The sequence below is a fragment of the Thunnus maccoyii genome, chromosome 16 (genome assembly GCF_910596095.1).
Source record: "Thunnus maccoyii chromosome 16, fThuMac1.1, whole genome shotgun sequence".
In the NCBI taxonomy this organism is placed as follows: domain Eukaryota; kingdom Metazoa; phylum Chordata; class Actinopteri; order Scombriformes; family Scombridae; genus Thunnus; species Thunnus maccoyii.
In genome coordinates, this window is record NC_056548.1 from 14,009,778 (window position 1) to 14,037,691 (window position 27,914).

The 27,914-nt window shown below is 40.2% G+C and overlaps 1 protein-coding gene across 2 annotated transcripts in view; it reads left to right on the top strand.

Moving 5' to 3' along the window:
* Positions 1-25,723, top strand: part of rcan3 (regulator of calcineurin 3) — a 42,759-nt gene extending 17,036 nt beyond the window's left edge. Inside the window, exons 1-4 of one of the 2 annotated variants that reach the window (XM_042387970.1) lie at positions 681-949; positions 15,904-16,077; positions 17,524-17,695; positions 22,072-25,723. In XM_042387970.1, the coding sequence (XP_042243904.1) occupies positions 863-949; positions 15,904-16,077; positions 17,524-17,695; positions 22,072-22,226 (588 nt within the window). In that variant the 5' untranslated portion in view covers positions 681-862 and the 3' untranslated portion in view covers positions 22,227-25,723. Of the gene's footprint in view, positions 1-680; positions 950-15,903; positions 16,078-17,523; positions 17,696-22,071 lie in introns of those variants that run through there. The other variant, XM_042387969.1, reaches the window with a different exon arrangement.
* Positions 25,724-27,914: the final 2,191 nt, after the last annotated feature.

Sequence of the window (27,914 nt, forward strand, 5' to 3'; positions counted from 1 at the left end):
TTTTAGATTCATCTCTTGAGGCCATGTCGGGGTCCAGACCTTCAGTTGGGAACCTCTAGTCTACTGTAATCCAATCGCTACGACCTTATAATATTCAGTTTTTGATGTGACTGTGTCAGAGAGGTGTTGGTTTAACTTAATGGTGATTTTTTGAATATTATTTCTGCAACATCGTCCAACTGTCACTACAAACTTTGCCTTGAAAATTGCCTCAACACCTCTTCAACACAAGCTGAAAAACAGTATCAGCACAGTTATTGAAAGGCTGTTACATAAGACCTCATTTGTTTCATACAGTATAAATGTTCCTGTTATTATGTCCACTCCCTGTGGTATTGTGTTCATTGTTAGCATATAAGAAAGGCATAAACAACAGGCTCTCTGCTGGAATGCAGGGGGTTAATCCGGGACAGTGATGCTGATATTACATGATGTGCCATGTATAGTTTAGCAGATTCACTGAATTTCTCGGTGAACATAAAAAACACACCAAAATATAAGAAAAAAGCGGAATAAACCGGACCGTGAGTTCTGCAGTGGCCGTGCACGGTTCGTCGAGCACTGTAGTGGCGTAAAACACGACGAACGTGAGGATGGTAATGACGTCAATGAGCCAGAGGGGAGGGGAGGACAGGAGAGAGTTTGTGCGGCTGCTGCAGCATCACTGTCAGCAGCGCGCCAGTGCAGTGAGGAGTCCAGCAGCAACTCTCTCAGCTCATACAAGCAACCACAACAGTCCGCTGGACTTTAACGTTGAGTTTGTGGAGGAAGAACTGATTGACTCTTTCTCTGCGACCACATAAGAGAGGAAGAGAAAGACTTCAACTCCATTTTGGTTTTTATTTCCCAACCACGAAAGGGAATGCCATCGATAAATATGAAACTGGAGATGGTGACCATCATCGCCTGCGAAGTAGACACCGAGGTGTTTACGTCAGACAAAATGCAGGTACGATTTTTTTTTTTTTTTTTTTAGCACGAAACGCACGTTGCAACTAATCAGTATGGTTTTGCCCTTGCGGTGTGGTTGTGCAGCAGTTTGCTCGGGACCGACTGCATACTGCCCTGTAGAAGTGCATGCATGTCTTGGTGACGTTGAATGCAGCCCTGTCTCAGACGAGGATTTTTGTCAATGGGAGCCGCATCTCGCCAAGACGCACGTCCCGCGCAGCGCGCACGGCGCAGTGATTGACGCTGGATGAATTGCAGAAATGGGGTAGACAAGGCAAGAATGGGACACACAGAAAACGGTCTCTTCATGCACCAATTGTTCTATCGTTTTGTTTCAAGTTTTTGTTTTTTTGTTTTTTGTTTTTTTACAGCGCGAGTTGTTGGGAGATGATGCGCAAGTTGAATGGGAGGGTGTGATGAATTTTGATTGTCCATGCAAGGCACACGCAGGGGAAGAAGTGAGGCAGTTTTAGACGCAGTGGCGGACAGACCCCTCTTACTCCCCCTCTGTATCTCTGCTCTCTCCTCATCCCATCAGCATTGCAGGTGCACTAGGTTAGATGAGATTCCCTTACAAAAAGGTGCTACAGCATATCGAGGAAGCATTTTGGAGAAATATTATAAAAACATCACATTATGCTAAAATACTGTATTATAAATAATCCTATCATAAGTCTGTATGGGTGGTATTGATGACACAGGAACTACAAATACAGTTAGTGTACGTAATGTGAGTTTATTTCTGTAGTTTTAAATTAAAAAATGACTCGATGTACATGTAGGTCATAAGCTTAGTACTGACCTAAACACACCCTATATAGGAATACAGATTTGTCTCAAGGGCAGGCACAGGAAGCCTATTTGATATGCTGCATGTCAGTCACAGAGCAGTAAAGCAGTTGCACTTAAATGTGTTCAAAGTGAGCCTCCGAACCCCAACTTTGGCACTGCAACATGCCAGTTTTGGTGCTTAAAAGGCCACACAGATGGTCTGCCAAAGCTCGGCTCACCCAATAAACCCCTTAGAAATTCCATGTCAGGATATATTCCTTCACCTGCTGGCTGCTCGTCTGCTCGTCTGATTGGACTCATCACCAAAGAAACGCGAAGAGACGCAGGAAGAGAGAGAGAGAGAGAGAGAATAAAACCGAGGTACAGTGTCGCTCAGCAGTCTGACACAAGTTAGAGCACCTCACCTTTGACCAGGATCAGCGTGTTTACAGACATCACATATACGCATAGTTCATCATGAGCAGCCAGTGTAGGTTCGGGAATATTTTTTTCTGGTGAGGAAACACAAAGAAACAATCATATATCTTCCTCTGTGCCAGTTACTCTTCCACACCAATGTGCTCTGGTGCAGTGAAGGCTGTATTCAGCTGTTTCTTGCAACTAACAGCAGCATTTGCAGGTTTTAAGCACTCAGTAACCCCATATTCATCCCCCACAGCACCTTGATCAGCTATATTTTATATTTTTATGTCCATCATGAACCTTACACTAGTCACCCCAAGAGATATTTATGTATATGTATGAAACATAAACTGTTTCTGTGAAGGCATGTTTTGCACGTAAGAACGGCATGTGCTTGTAATCTGATGTCACCGAAAAAATGCACACACAAACAATGCATGTCGAGCCACCCTGTGGTCAGTGTTTCCCCAGTGAGCCGGGCAGCTGCTGTGCTATGTTTGCTTCCAACTCTCATTACACTTTCTAACCACTGCAAGGTGAAAGATACCAGTGTGTCACTCTGCAGTAGTGCTGTTACTATGGTGTTGTGGTTACATCTTTAAGATTTCCAAGGGACTCTGGGGTGAAAGAAAAATACACTGTGAAACCTCAGAGGTTTTGATTGTGCAGTGTTTCTGCTGAATACAACTCTTAATACTCCTGATCATGACATAAAGGGAATGTCTCTTCATTTACAACCCGGTAGTTGCGTGTTGCAATAGGAGACTTGGATCACACGTCATTTATTTCATTGTTTTGTTAGTTCTGTTAATGAAACCTGCTTAGCGCTCTTTGATCAACCATCCTCCTCAGACAGGCTTGACACAGCCACAGACAGGACAGTCTGATCAGAGCGCAGTCTTCACTAAAGCCTCCTGTCAAGCAGCTCTTATCAGCCAACCTTTCCCATAACTCGCCTAAAGAAAAGGGGGTCTGCCGCACAATTAAAAGAGCAGACAGAGGGCTGACTTTCGAATGGCACAAAGAACACCGCTAATCCCGGTTTCTGGCACACAGAGAATGATGGAGAGCGCTGGGGGAGAGGGCAGATTAAAGCTAGGGCACGTGGGGAACAGCCTCTGATTGAGCTCACCTCCCTGTCAGCCTGCTCTTGTTTTTGTTATCAGTCGACAAGATCTGAGCCTGTCTAAGGCCCCTGTTTTTATTAATATCCCTGAATCTTCTCTGAAGATGAGAAGCAATAATCAGACTCCTGTTTTTGTTGCAAAGCACTTTGGGTGAACTAATATGTGGATTGCTGCTATTTATAGACACTTCAGGGAGAGATTAGGCAATGGCAGTGGTGTTTGAATGGGCGGCGTGAAGAAAATAAGTGAATGGTAGGCTTTTAATTAAAGGAGAAGGTTTGTGAATGGGCGGTGGTGTTTTGGGTGCCATTGTTTTGACACAGTTGAAATGGCTTGAAACTGGAAAGCCCACGCCTTGGCTCAAACCCTGCTGGCTACATCATTAATGAGCCAAACAGAGAGACTGTAGACAGGATGGTTTATTATAATAATAATAATAATAATAATAACGGCAGAGCTGGTAGTGCTGTACAGTAGGCTCTCACTCCAAAGTGCTGTGTATGGATTTTGGGAAAGAAACAAAAGGACTATTGTCGGGAGGTTTAGCGAGGCCAGAGCTGTGGGTCGACAGCAGACGCTGTAGTATGTGCATGTTCGTCACAACACTATCATTACCTGGAAAATCTACCGGCATCAGCAGATGATAGCACAGGACACATGGTGAAGGTCATAGCATGTTGGCAGGCAGGCTGTGAATGTATTACTGAACACAGAGTGTGACGTAAGCTTTTACAGTTACCTCGCATGCATGATCTGATGCTGGCATTTACATGTAATTATTTATTTCGTCGCTTGTTAGTTCGATGGTTGCCCATTTATTTGCTCTTTTATATACGTATAAATAATTAATCAGCCTGTCAACCTGCTCTTTCTCTTCATAAGTGCCTCTCTGGCTTCAGCCCGTCACAGAATGAAATGTGCTTATTTTAATTAGGACAGATTTAACACATCAAGGCTTTTTTTTGGGAGGAAACAGCGTTTGGACATTATGGCCTGTTCTCACGTTATCATAGAGAGACTTATTAAAATTAAAATGAGCACTACAGAGACAGCATCGCAAGGCACAAAGGACAGCTATTTTCAACTTAAGCCTGCTCTCCCACACACAGAAGACTGTAGTAACACTGACACAGTCACACACTCCAACCACAACAGTGAGTCAGCGGACTCACAGACCTACAGACAAACACCTCTGTCAGCAAATACACACACACACACACACACACACACACACACACAGAACTCCTCGCCGAGGACGCCTGGAGAAGTTTCCATCAGCCTGGGTCACTTTCCGTCTGTCCTCCTGTTCGTTTGTCATTTGTGTCATGTCTGTTCTCGGGCTTTATCGTCACAGAAATTATGCTGTTTAGGAGGAAGGAGGAGAGATTTGATGACTAATCTGCTATTTGTAGTTCAGCAAAACTAGAGTGAATTTTCTGACGTCCGTGATGTTTTCATTCTCTCCCACTGTCTTTTTTGACACACTGACTATCTTATATAACATGATGTCATTCCTTTTGATTTGTGATGTTTATTTTGAGCATCTTAGCAACAAAGCAAGGTGCAAAACTACATGTAATTGCATTATTTTATGTGATTTGTTATCAGATGTGGAACATCTCACTCTTTTCTGGGCCCACTTAATCACTGGCAGTGTAGGATGATTTAGTGTGACGGTTGTTTTTTTGTTTTTTTTTAGGGTTGCAACTAACAATTATTTTTATTGATTAATACTCAGATTGTTTTCTCGGTTCATTGATTGGTCAATAAGATGTCAGAAAATAGTGAAAACCGGCCTTCACATGTTCCCAGAGCCCAAGTTGAAATCACTTGTCACTAGTCAGGTAGCTAACATAGAAAACTAAGAAAGCCAGCAAATATTCCCACATGAGAAGTTGCAACTAGTGATTTTCTATCTAATCTATCACCAAAATTATTGCTGATTGATTTTCTGATTATCAACTATTCAATTAATCAACTAATCATTTAGCTCTTATTTTCTGCTTACAGTAAATATCAAGTCTGCGTATCATCCTAGGCAAGTTCTCGGTTAATTCATCACCAATGTCAATTGTCATTGATTGTAATTAACAAACAGTTGCTATTCAATTCGAGCATTCTTTGCCCCCTTTTCTGAATTGCTATTATTCAGAGAAAGGACACTGCCAGACTTCTCAGACCATGCTCATCAATCTGAATGTTAATATGATCTAGGAGCAGCATTTAAAACACTGCTGATGCACTCTGACCAGCCGTTGAGGTGAAGTAAAGAGGCAGAGGAGCAAGAGCAGGATGGATGTAGACGGTTACAGTATCATGTTCTGAGCTGGTAGGAAACCAGACCTGCATCTTGGCAGGGTTGAGCGATCCTGGGCCAGAGCAGTGGGCTCAGGTGTGCCTGCCTCCCCCAGTCTGGGCACTAGGCAGGTGGAGATGGGCAGCTCACATTGGCCTGAAACCCAAGAGAAGCACAAGGGCTCAGGTGTCAGCTAAAGGTTAGCGCCGCGTCCGTTAGGGTGACGTAGAACAAAGGACAGTCTCCTGGATGGGGTGTCTGGTTACCATGTGGCCAAGACGACATGGCTATAAGTGATAAGATTAGAAGCAAAGAAAAAGGTCTCGCAATGGAATGTAGAGGCCCACTATTTAGTCGCCAAGGAAGACAACACGATGATTGACCTTTTGTTATTAAAATTACCAAATGAGTGTTGTTTTTGTGTCAGAATTTCCAATCGAATTTCCAGTCTGACACAAACGCTTCTAGAAAGACTTCCAAAAATAGTAACACCAAAACCCATTACCGTAAGAGAATAGGGCTTCAGAGCATTGTAGTCTATATATATACAGCACACAGCAAGCTAAAGATGAACTCCAGCGGTGTTTACTTTTCTGAGGACATATAATAGTGTTGAAACTATACGTGGATTGACAAAAGTTTGATCGACTACAATTTTGTTAATTGTCAAAGTCATTTATAAGGCAGAAATGTCAAACATTTGCTGGCTCCACACTCTTGAATGTGAGGGTTTGCAGATTTTTCTCAGTTTTATCTTTCTTTGCTCCTGTAATGCTTAATCATCACTAGGGCCGTGAGCTGCATCACCACCAAAGTGATGCACTGATGCCACCAGAGAGATGGGGAAAGAGGGAGAAATAGAAAATGCAAGAGAGAGCGGTAGGAAGAGCTCATCTGTCCATATGCTGTGGTGGCGTAAGGTAGGAGCTGTTGGTGCAGCATCTCTTAGTCGCCTTATGTAATGTTGTGTTTCTCTTTGGATTACCGTCGCCTCTAAAGTGTGTGGGTCTGCAAAGGAGACTGTGTGGACACACTTGCATGATAAAAGTGTGTGATGTAAGAAAACTGTGTGCATGTGTATGTGTGTGTTCAAGCGAGGCTAAGTGCCGCTGACGAGGAAAAGCTCCTGCCTCAATAAAAACCATAACGACCAGATTGGTGGTAATAGGATTAATGTGTCCCCGCATGCCGTAAACTGATTTCAATCTCCCTGCAATGGACAGACTGTCCCCAAGGGAACGACAGTGTAGCGCCGCAGCGTCGGCCCCTGTCGATACCGCTCCCTGCTCGAGGTATTGATCCCGCTGTAATAACACTTGCCCCATTCACATGCTTCCCCAGTGCTTCTGCAGCCATCACAATGCAGACAAAGCTATTATTCATGAGTTGTTTTTGTTGTTTTGTAATGCGGAGGATGTGCTGTTATGCTAATATTAATGGCTGCTTTGACAGGAGCCGTGTTTTCCTGTGTGTCGTGAATATTGGGTCAGTGCACACACACACACACAACCCCTGGTTTATCCCCTGATATCAAGTCTGTGTTTTTCCTGTGACCACATATTACATCATTACATGTAGTCAGCAAGCTAACTGACGATTACAGTCTTCCCTAGGGCCAAACCATTGACCACTAACTAACACACTAAGTGTACAGCCAACAGTGCAGTTGACATCCCTGGGAAGACTATGTATGTATGTCAAAGGCATCTTTGAAAAAGATAAAGTAAGGTAAAGGATGATATTTAAAGGACAATCCTCTGTAATGATCTTATTGTTAACAAATTCCTTGAAAAGACCAAAAACAACAATGGATTGGTCTGTGAAGAGCTCCAGTGTTATCCAAAAACTGTTGAAAACACATCAATGAGCCACACTGGGTGACATGTTCCTTCATTATAATGAAGACAGGCACTTGTTTATTTTCAGTCAGTCCCACACACACCATCTTGCTGCAGTAAATTCTCACCAGAGCACCAAATGTTTATTAATCCGCAGCTGAAGATAGTCCCCCCAAAAATGTAGTATTTACTCCTGTTTGACTAACATTTGCTAACAATCACAGAGCCCAGGTTTTAGGAAAGTACTGAGTTGTTGTGTTTTTTTAATGGAACTACATATTTGTAGCTTGTTTTTAAAGATTTATATTTTTATTAAGAGTGGCACAGACAGGGTAGGACAGTTGGACAGTACTGTAGTAAGAGACGGACTAACATGTTGTTAGTTTTGGTCTTTTAATGCAATTTGCTGACAAAGGAAGTCAAACACTCGTGTTTTCCCAAATCCTTTCAAGATGAAGGTGTTTTAAAGCAATACACAATTAGGCACTCAGTAACAATAACTCAGTTGGATGTGGGTCTGTGCTGTAGAACAAGGCTGAAAACATGACAAACGTAATGGAAACATCTTCATATTTTGAGTGTTTTTTCGCTTTAGACAGTGTCCGTAGTGGAGTTTGGCTCTGCCCTGTTTTAAACATCATATTTTCATCTCACAAACGATAGTTGTAGCTGCACACAGATATAACTGCAATGGAAAGTTGGCTCTGTTTTATGGAACAGTCATGGAAAAAAATGTGGAATGTGATAAGCAAAAATGTGCTGGAACAGACAGGCATGCAGGTATGAGATTTTTCATCCAGCTCCGTCTGTTATCTTTACAATCTGCCTCTCCCGTTCGACCTCATTAGACTGGTTCCAGTTTGGCCCCTTCAGGGAGGACGGTAATTAAAAATGATGGTTCACACACTTAAGATATGAATTTTCTTAATTATTCCAACGTGATCTATCTATTTTTAGTAGTTAGCACTGTCCTTGACTCATCCCGAGGCTCCGTGGCCTAGTTTGTTGGTTTTCACCCAAATCCCATTCAAGCACAGGGGTCTGGATTAGACTGTGCTAAACCCACGCACGTGTCGCAGAGAAAGATGAGTGATTTGCCAAAGGGGAAAAAAAAAAAACACTGAATAACCCTTCTTTACGTCCCAATTAGGTTCTTGTAATCTTTTCATTTTGATCCGAAATGCAAAATGGTGTAATTCAACATAAAATTGAACTAGTTTATGGATTACAGTAGTGGACTTTGGTATGGGAGAGCCAGTCTTATTTAAATACTGTACCAGCTTAAATGAAAAACCAGATGAAAATAGGACACTCTGACTCAGTGAATTTAAATGCTATAACTGCAGATTTCTACAAAGGAAATACATGGTTGTAAGGACTTAATCAGGGCTGCAATCATTTTCAATATTGATTAATCTGCTGATTTCCTGATAAATTGATTAGTCATTTTGTCCATAAAATGTCAGAAAGAGCACATGTTGACTTCTTTAAATTGAAAGGAAATGTGGAAATTGTGGCTTACAAAATGACTAATATCATGAATCACTTATCAAAATAGTTGCAGATTAATTTGCCGTTGATGTATTAATGGACATATTTTTTTCAGTTCAGCATTTCTCACTTCCTATTATGCAGTAATCTATATTAGATCTCTACATGCTGCTCTATCTCTGTTAAACTGAATCCCAGCAGTGTAATGGTAAGCATTTTTAAATGAAAATTGGGGCGATTTTTGTACTTATCTCTGTGTGTTTAGTGCATGTTTTAGGAAAATGGCCATCCAAAGGGATGATGGGAAGGGGTGATGTGTCGCAGCCAGTGTGACTCCTCGCCAATGTGACTTCTCACCAATGACAGAGAACAAACAGCTGAATATGTGAACCTTATTTAACTTCTTCAAGCGCACGACGAGCTGACAGTGACAACAATGAAAGTCGACAGCATGCAGGAGCTTTTTTTTTTTGAACATCACAGTTTGCTGAGGATACGTTCATAATCTAGTATTTGCGCAGACGTTTCGCTGCCATCGTAGTCGGAGTCTGTTTCTGTGCGTGCAAATGGATGTTTATCCATCTTCGTGTTTACCGTGCTAACAGAACAGGATGGACCTGCAGCTCTGTTAATTTTCAGTGATCCCTACACATTGAAGAAACATAATCCTGCCTTTACATAAGGAAAACACTTAAGTCACACTTGTCTGTCACAGGGTTACACCTAATTCCGCCACTTGACCTATTCATTACCTGGAGGGTATGATACATGGACATATATTTTCATTGCTCAGCTTTATTACCCCTCCTGTCCCCAGGTGCCTCTGCACTCTCCTGTCAATCACCGCTGTTTATTGTTGTGCCACCAGACTTCGCCCCAGACGAAACCTCGTTGACATCACCCAATAAACCCGCGCCTCATCCCTAAGCTGACTGATCTTTTGTTCAGATGATTGTGTGTTAGGACCACTAGCTGGCTCTGCGCTGTGCTGCTGAATGTGAGTCATGCCCACAGTCATGTCCTGTTGCCACCGTGATGACAGCCTTTCCATTACCGTCAGGAACATAACTGCCTCATTACCCAAGAGGCAATCTGCTGAAGGATGGCCCCGCAGACACCAGTGGAGTGGCTGCGGTTCACTAGCAAACGTTACATCGCTCCACATTGGATTTTTTTTTTTTTATTGTGCTTTCAGTCTCTTTGTTGGGCCTCTTGTATGTATCTTGTTTTCTTTGTCCACCTGTCCTTCCTGTTTCCCCCCTGGACATACGGGCTTTGCTACGACAGTAACCTGAAGGAATGTTAGCACTCGAAATCTGATTTATTTCACTTCCTTCTATATATATATGTATATAAACATTATAGAAAGGATTCATACTACATAATAAAAAAACTGGGCGAAAATTTGACATTGAAAATACAATTTGAAGTGCAAAACTGTAAAAGAAACTATCAAGAGGACTTTGTTTACTGTAAACTGGGGATCAGTTTTTGTTTTATCACATTTGTTCCTTAAAAAGAAACAGAAGAAAATCTGTAAAGTCTGAAAATGTTAACCTAAATTGTAGCATATTTCCATACAACATGACCTTATTTCCTTCTGTATTACTTTTTAAACTTTTCCTTCATGCTTTTACCATCTTCCTGGATTTCTTGGTCAGTTGTGCTACAGCAGAGCTGAAGGTAAAGAGACATTCTGTGACAGGAAAGGAAGGGAATTCAACCTGTTGAAGTACACCCTGTCTGTTACGTAAAGGTGACATGGAGAAACATGTGGTCAACAATGACAGCACTTGCTGTTTCAATCAAGGCATGTCATTGGCTATTTGAGAACTGTGACTTAACACCTCCTCCTTCACACAAACACACATCATCTAGATTTCTAGATTAACAAAACCTGTGAGTAAAACACAGACTTTTACTTCATGTGAGAGGGAAACATGACAGCGATGTTAGGAGAAACACATTAGCTTTCCAAATTTTTGTTATTTCCTTATTTGTTCTTCGAGGAAATATGGGTTTTCTCTAGTTCTCTGTAACCTAGCCAGTAAGATAACTCTTCGCTTCTTCAATAGATGTTGTCATCTGCCTCATTGAGAATGAAAAACAAGAACACGCTGTTCTCACCCTGCGCTCACCTGTTGTCTTACAGCTCTCACTCACTGCAAATACAGTAGCAGGTGCTGCATCAAGCTGCGTACACGTGTGTTTTGTGCGGTTAAAACCAGCCCATCTGTGCCGGCAGACGAACAGTCGTCTTTTAGTTGTGCTTAGATACTAATGGTACCACTTGTCACATTATTTTACCATGCCAACATGCCCTCTTTGCGTGCATATGTGTGTGTGTACTGTATGCGTGTTGGGTACCTACAGAAATAACAGCTAACTAATTGTGGAAACACAGCGAAGAATCCTGAACACATTGTCTACATCACACACATGCTTACTCACTTGCTAAGTCTCTCTTTCTCTCACACACACACACACACACACACACACAGGCGCATATAGAGAACAAAGGGAATGGGTCACTGCAGGGAACATTGCGATGGCAGATGAGTAGGCCACTTTTCAGCCGTGCGTAACTCAACACCCCTCTCCTCTTCCTCGTTCCCCCTCCTCTTCCTCCTCTCATTCCCTCAGGATGTCCGCTCATAGAGACCACATAAATTAGTGATCAGCACGCTCACTTATTATACACCAATCCGCCGTGGGTGTATCATAGTCCGCGTGCAGGGTTAAAAACAAACAGCGCATGCTATTATGGAACATGATCTTGGAGCTTTCCCACATTTCTCTTCATGCCAAAACATCAATTTAGGTTAAGGAAGTACCCGCTGTGTATGTGTGTGTATGTTTGTGTATGTTTGTGTGTGTGTGTTTATGTGAAAGACTACCTTATCAGTTATCACACATGGAGTTTCATGACATGTGAGTCATAGTGGCTGGCTAAGGCTCATGGAAAATTCACGGTTTGAATAAGGGCTTAAGTGGGCTGTGCAGACAGGGCAAACAAGTGCCTTGTTGTTGTTCTCAAGCTAATTACAATCAAACCCAAATCAAGAGAGTTTGCAAACAAACAATAGCTGATTACTGTAAAATGCGGTCAAATTAAATGTAGTAGTTTGACAGTAATGGTGTTACATAACCCTCTGATGTCTGCTAGAACACATCATTTTATTTCAGAAATTATTAAGAAATATACACAGACAGTTTTGGCAGTTTCATATTATGCTTCCACACAGAAGCTGCATTTCTTAGCTTTCCAAAATTTCTTAAAAGGCAGCTGTTTCCCGTGAAAAAGTACTGATGTATGCAGCTCTACTATAGGCTACCTGCCGGCACCAAACGGCAGACATCAGTTGCCAACTAGCCAGTGAACGTAGTGAGTATTAAGCAGCTTCCCAGCCAGAAATTTCTCTCAGGGCTAAAAGCAGAGTGAGTATTGGACTAGCATTCATCGGGTGGGATCTGTTGGATGTGTACAAACTGTTTGCTAACATGTTCACCATATCGACTTTATAAGGTGATAAGATGTTGATGCCGTGCTTACAGCTTGTTGTGATGCCTCCCAGTTGCCAAAAAATCCACATTTAAACAACAACACTGTTTTAGAAAGAACAAAAATAAGAAAATATGCCTTGTTGGGTCACATAAAAACTAGCTTTGCCCATGTGAAAGCCATTTATAAACAATTTTGCTGCAGGATGTGTCCTGGTTTCATGGGCATGAAACACTAGGAAACCTGATAAAAACAAACCCATAAAAAAAAGGACTGTAATTAAAGGGCTCCTCCGTGATTTTCTATTTTATTTCCATTAATTTTGGAACTTACAAGAGACAGATGTTAAAAAGAATGATCAAAAACTATGTTAATACCTATGAGGCTGAGATATTCAGATTTTTATTCCCTATAAGGAGGAGTGAACCCTTGATTCACTATTTTGATACATTGCTTCTTCTGCTGTTTATACACAATTAAAGGAAGGAAGGTATTTGGTTATCTACTATTATGCAGTTGGTTCTGTAGTCTGTGGCTTGAGAGAATCAATTTTAAATGAGCACACTTAACACTTGGCTGCCCTCATCGTGGTGACTCACCCTCTTCCCTCTCCTCTGGCTTTTTTGGGACTGTTGCGTTCTAATTGCTAAGTTAGTTGGTAATTCTCCCCAAACGCAGAAAGATATTCACACATTCCTGAGTCGACCTCTTTTTCCTTGCCTCTCCTTTTAGAATGCACCTTGTATGGCGAACTAGAAACCTGACTAAAAATGGTATCACTGAGCCTGGATGTGAAGTCAGCTCTCAAGTTTAGCCAGCAACCCCCGAGGCGTTTAGCGAGAGAAGACCAGATGCACGCACACGGGGGAGAAGAAGGGGAAGTAAAACAAGAAGGGAATGGGAGGATTATGAGTAAAACTGTTAATCTGCTTATTTTAAAAAATGCAAATTATCCTAGCACAGTGTACACCACACTGCAGCATAACTGTGGTTCACAGCTTGCTGAATCATTAACAGCTCTGCATGTGTCAGACGGAGTGATGGTGTGATTTCTCCGCAGAGATGCAGAGAACAAGCTGTATTTTAGAGCATATTCACTGTCTCATAATAACAACTGGGGGATTCATCAAGGCCTGCAGAATAGTGATAGTTAGATTCATTATTATAAAATGTCGAGTGTTATCTGTGTGGATTTTATTTCTTTGTCAATTGTGAAATAATTTGTAATTTTTAGGTGTTAAAAAGTGCAGATGATGCTCAGTATAATAATATACATCTAGATTCTAACATATTGACTTTTTATACATTTAGTGCTCGCTGCGCAGTAGTACTTATCTTTTCATGTCCTGAAATTACATAAAGGGAAGCAGAATGAAATGATTAGTCATTTAATCTAGGAATTTGTCCAGAAAAATCAAACTATTTTGATTATCTATTCATCTTTAAAGTCATACTCTAAGCAAAAACACCACAAATAGGTGATTATTCCTGCTACTCCAATGTGATGATTTTCTGCTTTTTATTGTCATTATAGTAAATTGGATATTTTTTGGGGGGGAGGGGCTTTGGGAGGTGACTGTTGGTATTTTGTGGATCAAACTATTAATGCTTAATGGAGAATAACTGGCAGATTATTGAGAGATAATGACAATAATTGTTTATTTCAGCCAGCAGCTTCCTTCCACATTCACCTTCACATTACGATAAGATATTCACCTTAGTCCATGTGAGAAGCACACCCAAAGCTTTGCAGTGTATTGCTTTGTGATGTACGGTATTCAATTCTGTCACAGATGTCAAATGATAAAGATATTTTGAATCTCAACATGTCAAAAAGATAAGACTATGAAGTATATGTGCTACAGTTTGCAGGGATTCACCAGGACGCAGGACTAACAGGACACACACTGTAGGCAGAACTACGGTATTCATCTCTGTGTGCTGAGTTTACAGATAGCTGGTGTCTCCCATCAGTAAGCTGTCACTAATGTGCAGAGGCAGATCTCACAGCCAACATGCAGCCTGTGTTCCTTCAGGTAACAGGCACCCCTTCCATCCTGGTGAGAGGTGCTGTGTCAGCTCAACAAGGGAAGCGCTGTGGGAGTATTTCAGTCTTCTGTCTCCCACTGCCTGGAAGTGAAAAGAATATATTTAGACAACTGCCATGCAGTCATACAACCACAGGCTGATGCCATAGTCATACTGATATCGATGCCGCCGCCTGCACACATATGGACTCTCGTAATTGGACGTCGCACATTTGGCCTCAAACGTTTTCTTTTGGTTCAGTGAAGTTCTTAAAAGGGCATGTTGACAGTTCAATCATTGTGCGTCACCTTGTCAATGAGCCCTGCACCCTTGGGAAGGGCCTGCAAAACTCAAAGCAGTCTGAATCAAGTCGTCCCATTCATGACAATCTCCTCTCATCAGAATGGCACATTCAGTCCGCCATCCATCTTGATTCTTGGAAAGAAGACTCTTGTTTCATCGTCACGGATGATGGTCGGCTAGGTGACAAAGAATAGTGCTACTGATTACTCAGAAACCAACTCTCCCAGCGGCCTTTTTCCTTTTTCCTTTAGCCCTCCTACTGAGCTGCTTGATTGAGTTCACAGCTGAGGAGGCCAATTTGGTGCCCATGGAGAGGACTGAGTAAAAAACATAGGGGGTGCAGGAACATATTATATGAGTAAAGACAAAGTGCGGTGAACGAGGAGGAGGGGGAAGTAATCAGAGAAAGGAGAGAATTATATATATAAAAAATAATAACAGGGACATGGAGCGAGAACAGAAGAGTGAGAGACAGGCAGCATCAGAGAAGATTGCAGGATAATGACAGGAAGGTGGAAATCTAATTTCCCAATTAACTCAATAGCAAATGAAATGGGGGCAGCGCAGTTAGAGTCACGTCTGCTCCTCAGACAGAGGTGTTGCTGAATAACTCAAACCCTGGAAATGTCTCTTCTCTTCAATAAATAGTGGAAAATAATGCTTAGATGGCATAGTTTGTGTCGGACGTTTACACAAATTATTCTTTGAGAACAATTAATACAATTTCACAATTACTGTACATGATAAATAAACAAATAGAAGATGGCGTTGACTGAGCTGCTCCAGGGGACGTTTTATTGGAAGGTAACCAGTCCTCTGTGTAGCCACTGCTGAAACAATTAGTTGGTTAAATGATTAGATGATAAACAGACAATTAATCAATAACAATGAATAGTTTAGATAATTTATCAAGGAAAAAAAGCCAATTTTGCTGGTTCCAGCTTCTTAAATGTGGGGATTTGCTGCTTTTTTCTATTTTATATCATTGTGAATAAACATCTTGGGGGTGAGACATTTGAAGATGTCACCTTTGTGCTTTGTAGATATATATCTAGAATGTCAACGCACACGTCAAGAAAGTGCTGAACAACAACTTGAAATGCACCTCATCACATTTGCACACATTGTATTTATATATGTATATACTGTATATGTTTTTTTTTTCCTCTACAGGAGAGGTTTGAGGCATTGTTTAGGATCTACGATGAACAGACGACTTTCCAGATGTTCAAAAGCTTCCGGAGAATCCGGATCAACTTCAGCACCCCAGAAGCTGCTGCCCGCGCTCGCATCGAGCTGCATGAGTCCGAGTTCAACGGAAAGAAGCTCAAGCTCTACTTTGCCCAAGTAAGTGTCAGTTAAGGTTCTTTGATATGGACTATGTAAGGAGGAACATTGTTTATTTACATGGAAAGTTATGCCATAGTGCGCCATTCAGTCTAACGTACACTCACACACAAATACACTTGCAGAACAGTGACAGAAAACTCTTTTATAGTGATGCTGTCTACGCCACACCTGACCGCCTCCTCAACCCACCAACCCTCCTGTCAAAACCCATCAGTCATGTGATTGAACTCATGAAAACAGTAGCTGTGTGTTTATGTGCGTGTGTACGTTGCCTGCGGGGAAGAAAGGAACAGAAAAAGTAAAGTCTTTCCAGTGCAAACGCTGATAAATAAGAAGAGTTTATATCTTCAGCACCGTGATGCATTTATTATGAAAATATGTACAGTACCAGTCAAAAGTTTGGACACACTTTCCCATTCTCTTGAATGAAAAACTGTGTCCTAACTTTGACTGGTACTGTATATTATTTCACTTCCACAAGAATAAGAGAGTGAGTGTGGATTTTGTCGTTTGGGGATGAAAAGGAGTCCAGTAATTTCAATTAAAAGTTTGATTGAAGTTTGACTTCCAGTTGTTTACATATTAAAAATGTGTAGGAGGTCCTAACTACCCACTGAAATGTAGTCATCAAAATGATGTCATAACAAATGGTATATATAACCGAGATTAAAGAAAAATATAGCCATTTTTATATTAGCCTAAATGTCATTTGGCCTGCAAATCATAAAATTCAGCTCCTTGGGAGATCATGAGTCAAATTCTAATTGATGCTTTTATCACAAATATAACACCAGTCATGACCCCTGCTGTACCTCTCAGTACTTTGATATAAGAGGATTAAGGATTTTACAGCTCAGACAGATGCCACATGTAGGTATTGTAATTGTGGCAATTGGCAGCTATCAAAATGCCAAAATCCCCTCATGGGACAGAGCATGCAATTTGAGACTAAAAGACTGAAGCTGTGACTGCAAAACTAATGTGCTTAAGAATCCGAATCACATGTAATAAAGTGAAAGAGAAACTTTGGCAAGTATATCAGCATGAATAATTCTCTGAGAGGAATCTAACAGTCTCACCCTCTTTCTATCTCTTTCATCTCTTCTTTAAAGTGCTACAATAATAATAATACATTTTATTTATAGAGCACTTTTCAGGGTACTCAAAGACACTTTTACAGTTAAAATAATCATAGAAAAACGACATACTAAAAGCATATATCATACACTAAAAACATATAGTATAGAAAACACACTAAAAATTTAACACACATCACTAATAACAAAATTAAAAGCAGATCTGAAAAGGTGAGTTTTGATTGGCGATTTAAACATAGACAGATCAGTGTAAGGGAGGGGGGCAGCTATGATGCCCCAAGGTCCGGTGCTTGGTCCTGAGTGATGGAGACAGGAGGTTATCATTTTGTCATCTTCCCTCCGACAGGTCCAGAACGGCGACGAGAACATCGACAAGTCATACCTGGCCCCTCCTCAGCCCGTCAAACAGTTTCTGATTTCACCGCCTGCCTCACCACCTGTGGGCTGGAGCCAGAGCGAAGATGCTACACCTGTCATCAACTACGACTTGCTGTGTGCAGTAGCCAAGCTTGGACCTGGTCAGTACTCAATTACAGGTTCAACAAGCTTGTACATTACACTCATACATGCACACAATGAGCACACTGTGGAAACAGTGTATAATGAAGATATAAAAAAATCTAATTATAAAGTCTCTATTTGAGCCGTTCGTCCTCATACAAACAGGAAGTCATTTCACGCTCCTCAGTGGGATGTTATTGAAAAGGTTATGTGTCTAGGAAGCAATTAGGACAAAGGAATTGGGGTGGACATTGTTGAATCACCACTGTTTTATTCTTGACTTTTCCTGCAGGCTTTTGTCTGTGAGGCAGGAACAGATCTAATTTGCTTGATCACAGATGCATTGTTATATAAGACTGCTATGATGTACCTTTTTATAATGTCATTATGAATTGACTGACATTTTAAAATCTTTCTGTGTGAAATGGTTGCCTACATTGAATTTCCTGCTGCAGTGACACTGTGCCCGTGGGCATGGTCAGGCAGCAAAAAAAAAAAGAAGAAGAAGAAAAATCATCCTAAAATCCATAAATCAAATACACATTGCTGGCCACTATCTGTCAATATCAAGGGTGCTTAACTATCCACACACATTTGAAAATAATATTGCTATAATTTTAGCTCCATATATAACCTCTACTTGCTGCATTCCGACATCTCTAAGGAAATACGCATCAATGCCAATATGTGTCTCGGGTTTTTTGTGTTTTTTTTATGAATTCGCAAAATGTAAATTGACTGTTTGCTAAACCCCTCCCTGAAAGGCAATTGTACAATCGTATCTAAGCAACTGTAACTAGGCACGGCAAGCCTGTCAATCTTTTGATTTCTGAAAATGCTGAAGCTTATGTCAATGTGGTCGGAGCAATCCTCCAAATTTAGAGAGTTTGGAGTCTTTTTGTTTTGGCCTTTCCAAAACCAAAAACCACAAAAGAAAAGGTGTAAGGAATGGATTAAACTGTGTGCTTGTGTTACATGTCATGGACACAGATTTTAACCTCAGTCTTCAAGCCTAGCACAACGTCATGTACGTAGCCATCAAAGGGAATATTTAATACCCCTTTTACAAGATTGTCATTTTAAAATATGTCTGAAATGTGAAAAAGTCAGCTGGAGATGCATTTTCAACCAACCCATGGAGCTAATGTTAGCATAATTAGAGCTAGCTATTCTATAAAGCTGTATAGCTGATGAAATCTGCCAGTGACAGTTGTCATTTTAGCTGATAAAATTGCCAGTCGTGGGCTAGAAATGAGAAGTCTGCTTTTGTCTACCTCTGTCTGAAATCAAGGAACTGTTAGGAACTTACTTAGAATTTCGCAGAGTAATCAACAGTAACGAAGGATCCTAGTGATAACTTTTATATGTATTCATAATTGTATTACTAATTCACCTCCTGATCTCATCTAATTGCAACTGTAATAATGTATGGTTTATCCTACTTATTTGTTCATCACGTGGAAATTAAGTAAAACCAGCAGCTTGGCTAAGCTGTACTTAGGCTACTTACATGGCATTTGCATTAATCCAGCCTGTCCCAGTGAACGCTGATAAACCTCCATACGTTCGCTGTCTTAACAAGCATTTAGCAACTGTTGGCAGTTACTAAACATCAGTTACGTGACATCACACAAGAAGGCACTTGACTACTTGCAAATACTGCACGTGTGGGTATTGGGACAGACTCTCAATTCCTATGAAGAAGGCAATGAAATAGTAAATTCAAATAAACACAACACCATAAACTGATATAATCATTAATATAGTTCAATCAGAGGAGATAAGTGAATGAAGTAAAGATAATTGTCTATTGTGCAGATGATATTGATAATCAGTCTTGTCAAAAGTCTTTGGCGCTTAGACTCTACGGGGAGATTTATGTAATCGAGGGACATCAGTCCTGAGCAGCAGCAAGATAAATCCCCCCATGGAGTCCAAACACTGGTGGTAGTGATGGCTGATGACTTCCGCTGAGACTGATAAAGGCTGATGAGGTTGATGAACTGATGAATCTGCGAAAGACTGGAGGTGACGGGGAATGTGGTGGGCTGCGTATAACGGCTGCATGAAAGCACTACGGCAGAGAGAGGGAGACAAACCTATTTAAAAAGACAGCCACACCATGATAAGCCGACAACGGATGTGTGTCGCCGTGCTATTGGATAGATGTGACCAGCTGATGTGAACAGGTGATAGCTCAGTCGACAGCAAAGGAAATTATGAGTGTGTGAGAGATGCAACGATGCATGAGGGTATGAGAAATAAAACTACAGGCTTACACATGCAAAGAGAGTCTTCCTGACTGAACTTTTAGCCATAGCTCCATTTCAGTTTCACTATACCAAAAATAGTCCTTTTTGCAGTTCCCATCCTATCACAATTTCAGCAAGTACATGAAACGTGTAGGCAGCTCAGCACAGCACAGTTAGATTCGGAGGGGTTTTAAAATCTTTCTCAGCAGCCTCCTTCCTCCCCTGGCAGCTTTTCAGCTCAGAAATAATGTCGCCACTGTCTGCCTTGTCGACAAGATTTCAGATTGCAGCAACCTTTTTATAAAATGTCATCTAACACACACATGAAAAGGTGCGCCGTGTCCACAACGTCTTTCCATGTTTGTGTACTGTATGTGCATGTGAATGTGGGTATGCTCATGCTGATGAAGTGGAAAACATAACTTCTGTATTTATTTGTACTGTTTTTATCTTTTTTTAGAATCAACAAAAACATGATTACACTTTCCACATACTCACAAATACACACACACACACACACACACACGTTGTCCAGCCCTAAGGACCACTTTTGACACATTCTACTGTTACCATAGCAACACGAGGCATCAGGAAACGGCTCTGTCCTTTGACTCACATCCTGGCATCTAAAATCAGATTAGCGCTCGGCTGCAGCACGGCGCGCTGACTCCCTCTGTCAACTCCCTGCGGTAACAGCAGGACTCTTATTCTCTGTCCATCTTTCTGTTTGGCACCACAGTGAAAAGCTACCAGACCAATTTCGTCCTGTCTGCCAGCTGTCTGATCTCATCTCCATGGAAACTGTGATACAATCTAGCGAGTTTACGTATGTTTTCAATCTGAGTCAGCTGAGTTTGGCATCTGGACAAATGGCAGGACTATTCCAAGGAAAGTCTTTTGTTTTCGCTTTGTCCTTCCTTCCACCTCAGTGCTGAACTGATCTCAAACAAGTCAACAGTAGATTGTTTTGTGCTGTAAAAATACCCTTAACATATAATACATTGCAATAGTAAATAATAAATCGTGTAGTCATATTATTTGACGTTCAGATCCTTTACTTCTGTAAAACTAGCAATACCACAGTGTAAAAATACTCCACTACTAGAAATGTCCTGCCTTGAAATTTTGTACTTAAACTACAGAAGTATTACCAGAAAATGATCACATTATTTATTTAAATTACATTATTATTATGTATATTATTCAGAATGATTATTATTACTAAAGCCTTATCTTGTAAGCAGCATTTAAATGTTGGAACTGGTTGAGGTGGAGCTAATTTTAACTATTTTATATGTTGGATGTATAATAAATCATATTTTATGAGCATATCATAGGTTTTGTATGTAAAATCTTTATCTGCACAGTATGTAGTGAGTGTAACTGTCAAATATGGAGTAAAAATACATTTGTTATCGTCAAAAAATCTCATGTTAAATTCAAAACTAACAGTGTGTTGTACTGTAATACTTTTCCAACTTCCCTACCCTGTGTGATGCATTTAGCCCTGAGCCCATTTGCACCTGTTGAGGAGATAAAGATTTTTAAAACGGGTCGTATACACATAGTTAAAAAATGTTTTCATAGGCAAAGTAAGATCCTTGAAACAGCTGGGCACTGTAGAGTTTAGTAGACGTCACTCAAACAGCAGTCAATTTTGCATTTGCTGGGGGCAGTTTCTCAGCTGCTAGTGAGTATTTAATATCATTTAATTAAGAATCAAGACAGTGTATGTGGGATCAACTGAAAATAAACTAGTGCCAGTGGAATTTTTTTTTCATTTATCTATCTATCTATATCAAGATTTTCTACATTAGGGATACTTAGTTTGATTTGACTCACAGTCATTTTCACAGCAGATGTTTTGACAAGTCTTCCTTTGTCTTTCGTAACACCTGTACTTTTCCTGTTATGACTTGTCAAAATGTCTGCTGTCAAACAGGCCTATTGTCGTTTTTCATTGTTTTATGAAGGTTTTGTTGGCAATAATGAAAAATATAGATTGTCCCCAGTGTTAAGCTTGAAGTACATTACTTGGATACATTAAATATGTTAAATAATTTCTTTCAAATAGGGATATTAAGTGTGGAAAATGTCTTTTAATAATGTGACTCCTTTTTTTTCCTCCCCTTTCCCCCCAGGTGAAAAGTACGAGCTCCACGCAGGCACAGAGTCCACCCCCAGCGTGGTCGTCCACGTGTGTGAGAGCGAGACAGAAGAGGACGAGGCGGCGCGGCCAAAGCAGCAGATCGTCCAGACCAGACGTCCCGACGGACCCCCCAAAGTCTTCAACTAGAGAGGCCTCCCACCCCCACACCCCTACCCCCCGACACCGGCGCGGCCCCTGACCGCCCTTTAACCCGCAACACACCTGCCCTCTCTCTCTTGTCTCTGCACTCACAGAGAGCGTCGATGCCCCTCATTTCAGTTCAACTACAAGCAAAAACAAACCAACAAACATTGCTCGAGACGGTGTTTGTGGGGAGCGTGGCGATGGAATGAGGCGGCCTGAAGGGGATGGATGAGAATCACACACACACTCATCACATTCTGCGGACAGCGTAGGGAGCGGCGGGCAACGCTTGCCTCCACCCCACCAACCCCACTTGTTTTTCCAGCAAGAGGGGTCAAAATACCTGTCCCAACGCAGGCACCTGTCACTTATCACACACACACTCAGCTCTCATTGCTAGTCCTGCTCAGTAGCTTGCTAGTCAGTTAGCTTGTTAGCCATACCTCTCCCTCTGTCAATCATGTGTACACTAATCTTTGGTTGAGGACATGCGATACCTCAAAATAGACATTTTCTTCTTTTTTTTCTTTTTTTTTTACAATGAATTATGTTTTCAGGTTATATATATATAAATATATATATAAATATGTTTTTTTTTCATCCATTTTCATATCTGCTGGTTTGTCGCTTCAGCTTGCATCAAGATTGAGTGTGTGATGTTCCCGCTCTTGTCTGCATGTATATACTGTATTACAAAAAATACGTACAGAAACACAAATACTAACAAGATATATCAAGAAAAAGGAACCTATTTAACATCACACACAGCACGAAGCGCCATATGTGACTAACAAAGTTGTGGTGGTTGACTTTCTTTCTTCTTTTTTTTTTTTGTCTTTTGCTCGTTTTCGCTTTCTGTCTTTTTTTATTTGGAGAGGTGTTGTTTTTTGCTAAACTACTAGATGTGTATTCTTAATATGTATTTGATACCCCAACACTTTTTGCATGCTTAGTTACTTCTGTAGATGAGGAGCTGAGGTGTTTTTTTTTTTTTTGGTTTTTTTTTATTGTTGTTTGTGACGACAGGGAAATGGTGTGACGCTTTTGACGCAAGTGCATATCCCCACGCAGAGTTTAAAGTGACGTCTTAGGGAGAGAGAGAAAAAAAAGCGGAATGGTTCGGTCTTCAATTTGATGGCAAATTTGACGCTTTTGTCGGGATTTGATGGATCAGAGACAGTTCATCCCCCCTCATTTTCTTCAAGGGGTTTGGGATGGGTTTTTTTTTTTTTCTGATTCTAATTGTTGTAATTAACATCTCTAATGTCTTGGTTATGTTGTTTAATCAAACTCACTTTCTATGTGTCAGGTTTTCCTCTGAAACCTACTACTTGCTTGTTTTGCACTGAGTATCTCTTGATATCTCCAAGCAATTTCGGGGCTCTCGACCGTCTCCTGCGCACCAGAGTACTGCGCTGCTTCTCGCTGTACATAGCTGAGCGGTAGATTTGTGGAAATAGTCCTTTTAGATTTTGTAGTTTACCTGAAAGCATTTTGCTGAGAAAAGGGAAAATTAGGTAGTCTCATGAGATATCAACCAAAGCATTCAGTCACCTCATATTATCAACATAAAATGGTTTTTCTTACTCAAAGATGGTATATTGTCAAACTGAGCAGAAAGAAATCATATTTTCCCAACACAACTGCAGTTCTTTATATTGTTTTTTTTTTGATTTTGTACTAACAGACATAGTTTTTTGCAGTATCTTGTTCAGTATAAACCCGAACAAATATACATAAGTAATCATAAGCTCCTTACATTTATGGTTATTTCTCCCCACGGTCCTTTATCAGATCAGTACGTTTCACCTTCCCATTTATTTAATACTTCAGTGCTTTTGAAGCAACATGAACAAATGTTCCTAACAGGGCTTTAGTCAACGGTGAGTCTAAACCTTATTTGTTATTAGGCAGCATGAAATCTAAAAAGACTTTTTTTGCTATATAACAATGTTAGTAAGCAGAAGACAAGTCCGTCTGCATGTGAGCACTTTATCGTCAGTGTTTTGTTTCCTTCACATAAAATAGTCTTTCTCAAGACAAAGTAGGAAGCACATTGCATTTCTTCTGTTTCTTTCTTGTGTTTTTTTTTTTCTTCTTCTTCTTCTTTTATCTGAAGCTGAACACCTGGTTAGCCTTTTCACCAGCATATTGCAGTGAGTGAAACACTCCACTTCCTTTTTGCTAGTGTGAACCTTGGGAAATTTTCAGGCCTTTTTGGATCTGTGGGAGTGTGCTACTGTAAAAGGTGTAGACATGCAGTACAGGTTTAAAATGGGGAAGGATGACACAGCAGAACAAAATCTATGTCTTTGTTTTCGTGTTTGTCCACAAGAAACATTCATCTTATCTCCCAGACAAGTTAAAACAGGTCTTTGAAATGCGCCATGTTGGCAGATGTTGCAGTTGGCAGTTTTATTGGCACTACAGTAGGGCTGTCACAGTTATCTAAGCAGACAGCAGATTGGTGGAACTACTGAGGTGATTTATGATAAAGAGGAAGCAGGAGGAAGACACTCGTGAAGACTTTTTTACTCTCTGTGGTCATGGTGTTTAAAACTGAGTGCATTTTGGTCACAGTTGAAATGAAAATGTATATTTATGTACATATGCCAAGTGTTTTTTTTTTTTGTTTGTTTTTTTTTTGTTGTTGTTGCTGAGGCCAGTCCCAGTGTGCGGTTTGTTATGGCTTCTCTTGGCAATGTTGTAATTGAGAAAAAAAAAAAAAAAAACAACAAAAATGTGTAACAATAAGTTCTGAAGATGCTCGATCAAAACCAACTGTCATTGTGTTGTGTTCAACATGGACTCTGTTTGAATGTTTTATTTCTGGGGAACGTCTACTAAAAAGGTCAATAATACCGTTTGTCACTGTTGTACTGTTTTTGTTGAAATATGAATATTGTGTCTTGTATTGTAGGAATCCAGAAAACAAAGTAGCAAAACAAGCAATAATTTACAGTTCTATAATACCGGTTTGTGTATTTTCATGTTCTGTACTTATTTCTCAGAGATGGTCTCTGTCTCTTACAGTATCCGCTTCTCTTTGTGTAGTATAATAGTCATTTGTTTCACATAGAGAAATACATAAAGACTTATTCTTAAAGCCATGTTTAGTGTTGTTTATTTTAAGGGTTACTTTCACTTTTAAAATGAACACACTTGGGATGCAAATACAAATACCTGCGCATTTGAGTTAATGAAAGTTTCATTAATTAAGGTAGGCTATATAACTATCTACTAGATTTATAACAACATAATGGTCAGATATATTCACAACTCACTTTTAGCCCCAGCTCAAGTTTGAGCCACCTTCACATCACAGATCTAAGCATCTGTTTTTCCTGAAAGACAAATTCCCGACAGTCTTCAGAAACACAAAATGTTGTTCAACAACACCCGAATGTATTTCCCGAATCATCAAAGACTCTTTTGTCCAAATGGATTAAATAGTATTCCATCAGCTGCATAATAAAAAAAAAAGATTTTTAAGCTCTTTAGCAAGTTGTGGCTTTATTTCCTAATCTAAACAGTGACTGAAGTGATATATTTCTTTCCTTGCTTGCTCAGTTTTTACCATGTAAACCAATAAATTTATTTTTATTTATTTTATTTATTTTAATTAAGATATGAATCTCATTGTCCTCAATTTTATACTGTATTTTCATTCAAAACAAAATTTCCAATATATTTCTTGTGTTGTACAAATTGAGCAAGGAGATGTGGCCGCCTACAATCTTTTTTGAATTCCGAAATAAAGTCGCAACTTAAAAAATGCAAGAAAATACTTTTTTATTTTGCAGTGGACAGAATATGTTTTTAACCATATGAACAGAAGAGTTATGGATGAAAATAACGAAGACTGTGGTAAGTGTTATCAATTTTCTTTTAATCCTTTCATAGCTATGCTAGCGGTGTGAGTGTCTAGTCTAGTCAGTCGGTCCACCACTTTGGTCCAGATGGAAATATCTCAACAACTATTGGATTAGATTGTTATAATATTTGGTACACATATTCATGAAATGTAATCATTTTTCATCAGGTGACCAAATACCTGCAAAACTAAAGACATTCCCATCAGCCTCAGCTGTACTTTGTGTTTAGTGCTAATTAGCAAATGTTGCAATGCTAACATGTTAAACCAAGATGGTGAACATGACAAACATACCTGCTAAACAGCATGTTATCATTTTGAGCATTTTATCATGCTGTGGTTAGCATTTAGCTCAAAGAACTACCTGCGAGTACAGCTTTATAGAAAGATTGCCAATGAGATTTATTTTTCAGAAATAGATATTTAGCTCTCATGTAACATGTAATGATAATACATCAGAGACTTAAAATGGAGCCTACTATCATTCACACACACCAACACAATGTACAGTATTCCAACATCTTGATCATAAACTCATCCCTCCTAAATTCTCCACTTCTTTGCTGTCTTTATTTCAAAAGAGTTCAGCCTAGCTTCGTGCTAGTAACTCAGTAGGTTTCAATTCCCGTTGGACTGGTATTGATTTGTGTTTCACACAAGGCCATACAGTGAAAAGCCTTTATCGCCACAGTGACATGTATTTAAATCTTGCTCTATAGAATACAGCAGTGGTGCTGTCACTTTCACTTTGCACCTCATATTTTCCCCCAGGGACCCGGTCAGAGTTTCAATGGTAAATACATGACAGCAAGGTCAAGTTAATGATTGTTTTAGTGAGCAACACTAGATGTGAAATTTATAACATGAAAGGCAGGTGAATGTGTGGCAATACAGCCATGACCTACAGTTCAGACAGCACCTTATTGAATTTCACAGCTGCAGTTTCTTCCTGTCAGCCACAAAGAAAAGACCGATGACTGCTTGTGAATTCAGTAACAATAGATTTCTCTCGTCCATTTCTTCATGACAAACTGCACTTCATTATTGTGTTAAACAACAAAGCCAATACAGTGGCACGCTGTCATCCCTGATTTGACAAAAAGATGTTTCGCAAGCACATAGTTTGCTCACAAAGGAGGAATATGTCTATCTACATGAAAAAAGATATCTTTGGTTATATAAACCTAAAATATCTTATTGGTTTGTTCGTCCTAACCTCTCCATGTTTCACATTAAGAAGCAGGTGATCCAGGATTGTAAAGGTTGCCTGTGTCATTGCTGATGTACCTAATGGTTAGAGATAAAAACAGTGGACAGTGGAGAGATTTAGCAACAGCTGTGAGTTGAGGCATACTGTGTCTTCCTCTCCATGACACAAAAAGCCCTCTCTTCACGGCACGGGGAACGGGGAATTCCTCCTCACAATGACCCTTACTGTTGAACGTGACGATGCTTGTGCACCTAAGGAGAACAGATCAGGTTAACTCGTGCCTCAGGTGGGTGTTAATGGAGCCAGTACCTCCAGATTCCTTCAAAGGGACTCTCCAGAATTACACAGCACAGCGTGTTGCACAAGTGATGCATTAGTCATGAGCCGACAAGGATACTGTATATAGTTTTTTGTAAAGTGGCTCCTTAAAAGTTAAGTAAAACATAGTGGTGTAAATGTAATCAACAGATACTGGATAATGGGTTTGCTTTGACTTATATTTAAACATTTTTACCTTTTACATTAATGTCCCCTGATGCAATAAAGTACGGTGAATGTAAAGGTCAGCTGCTGTAAGACCAGCAGTTTTTCATCTCAAGAATATGCT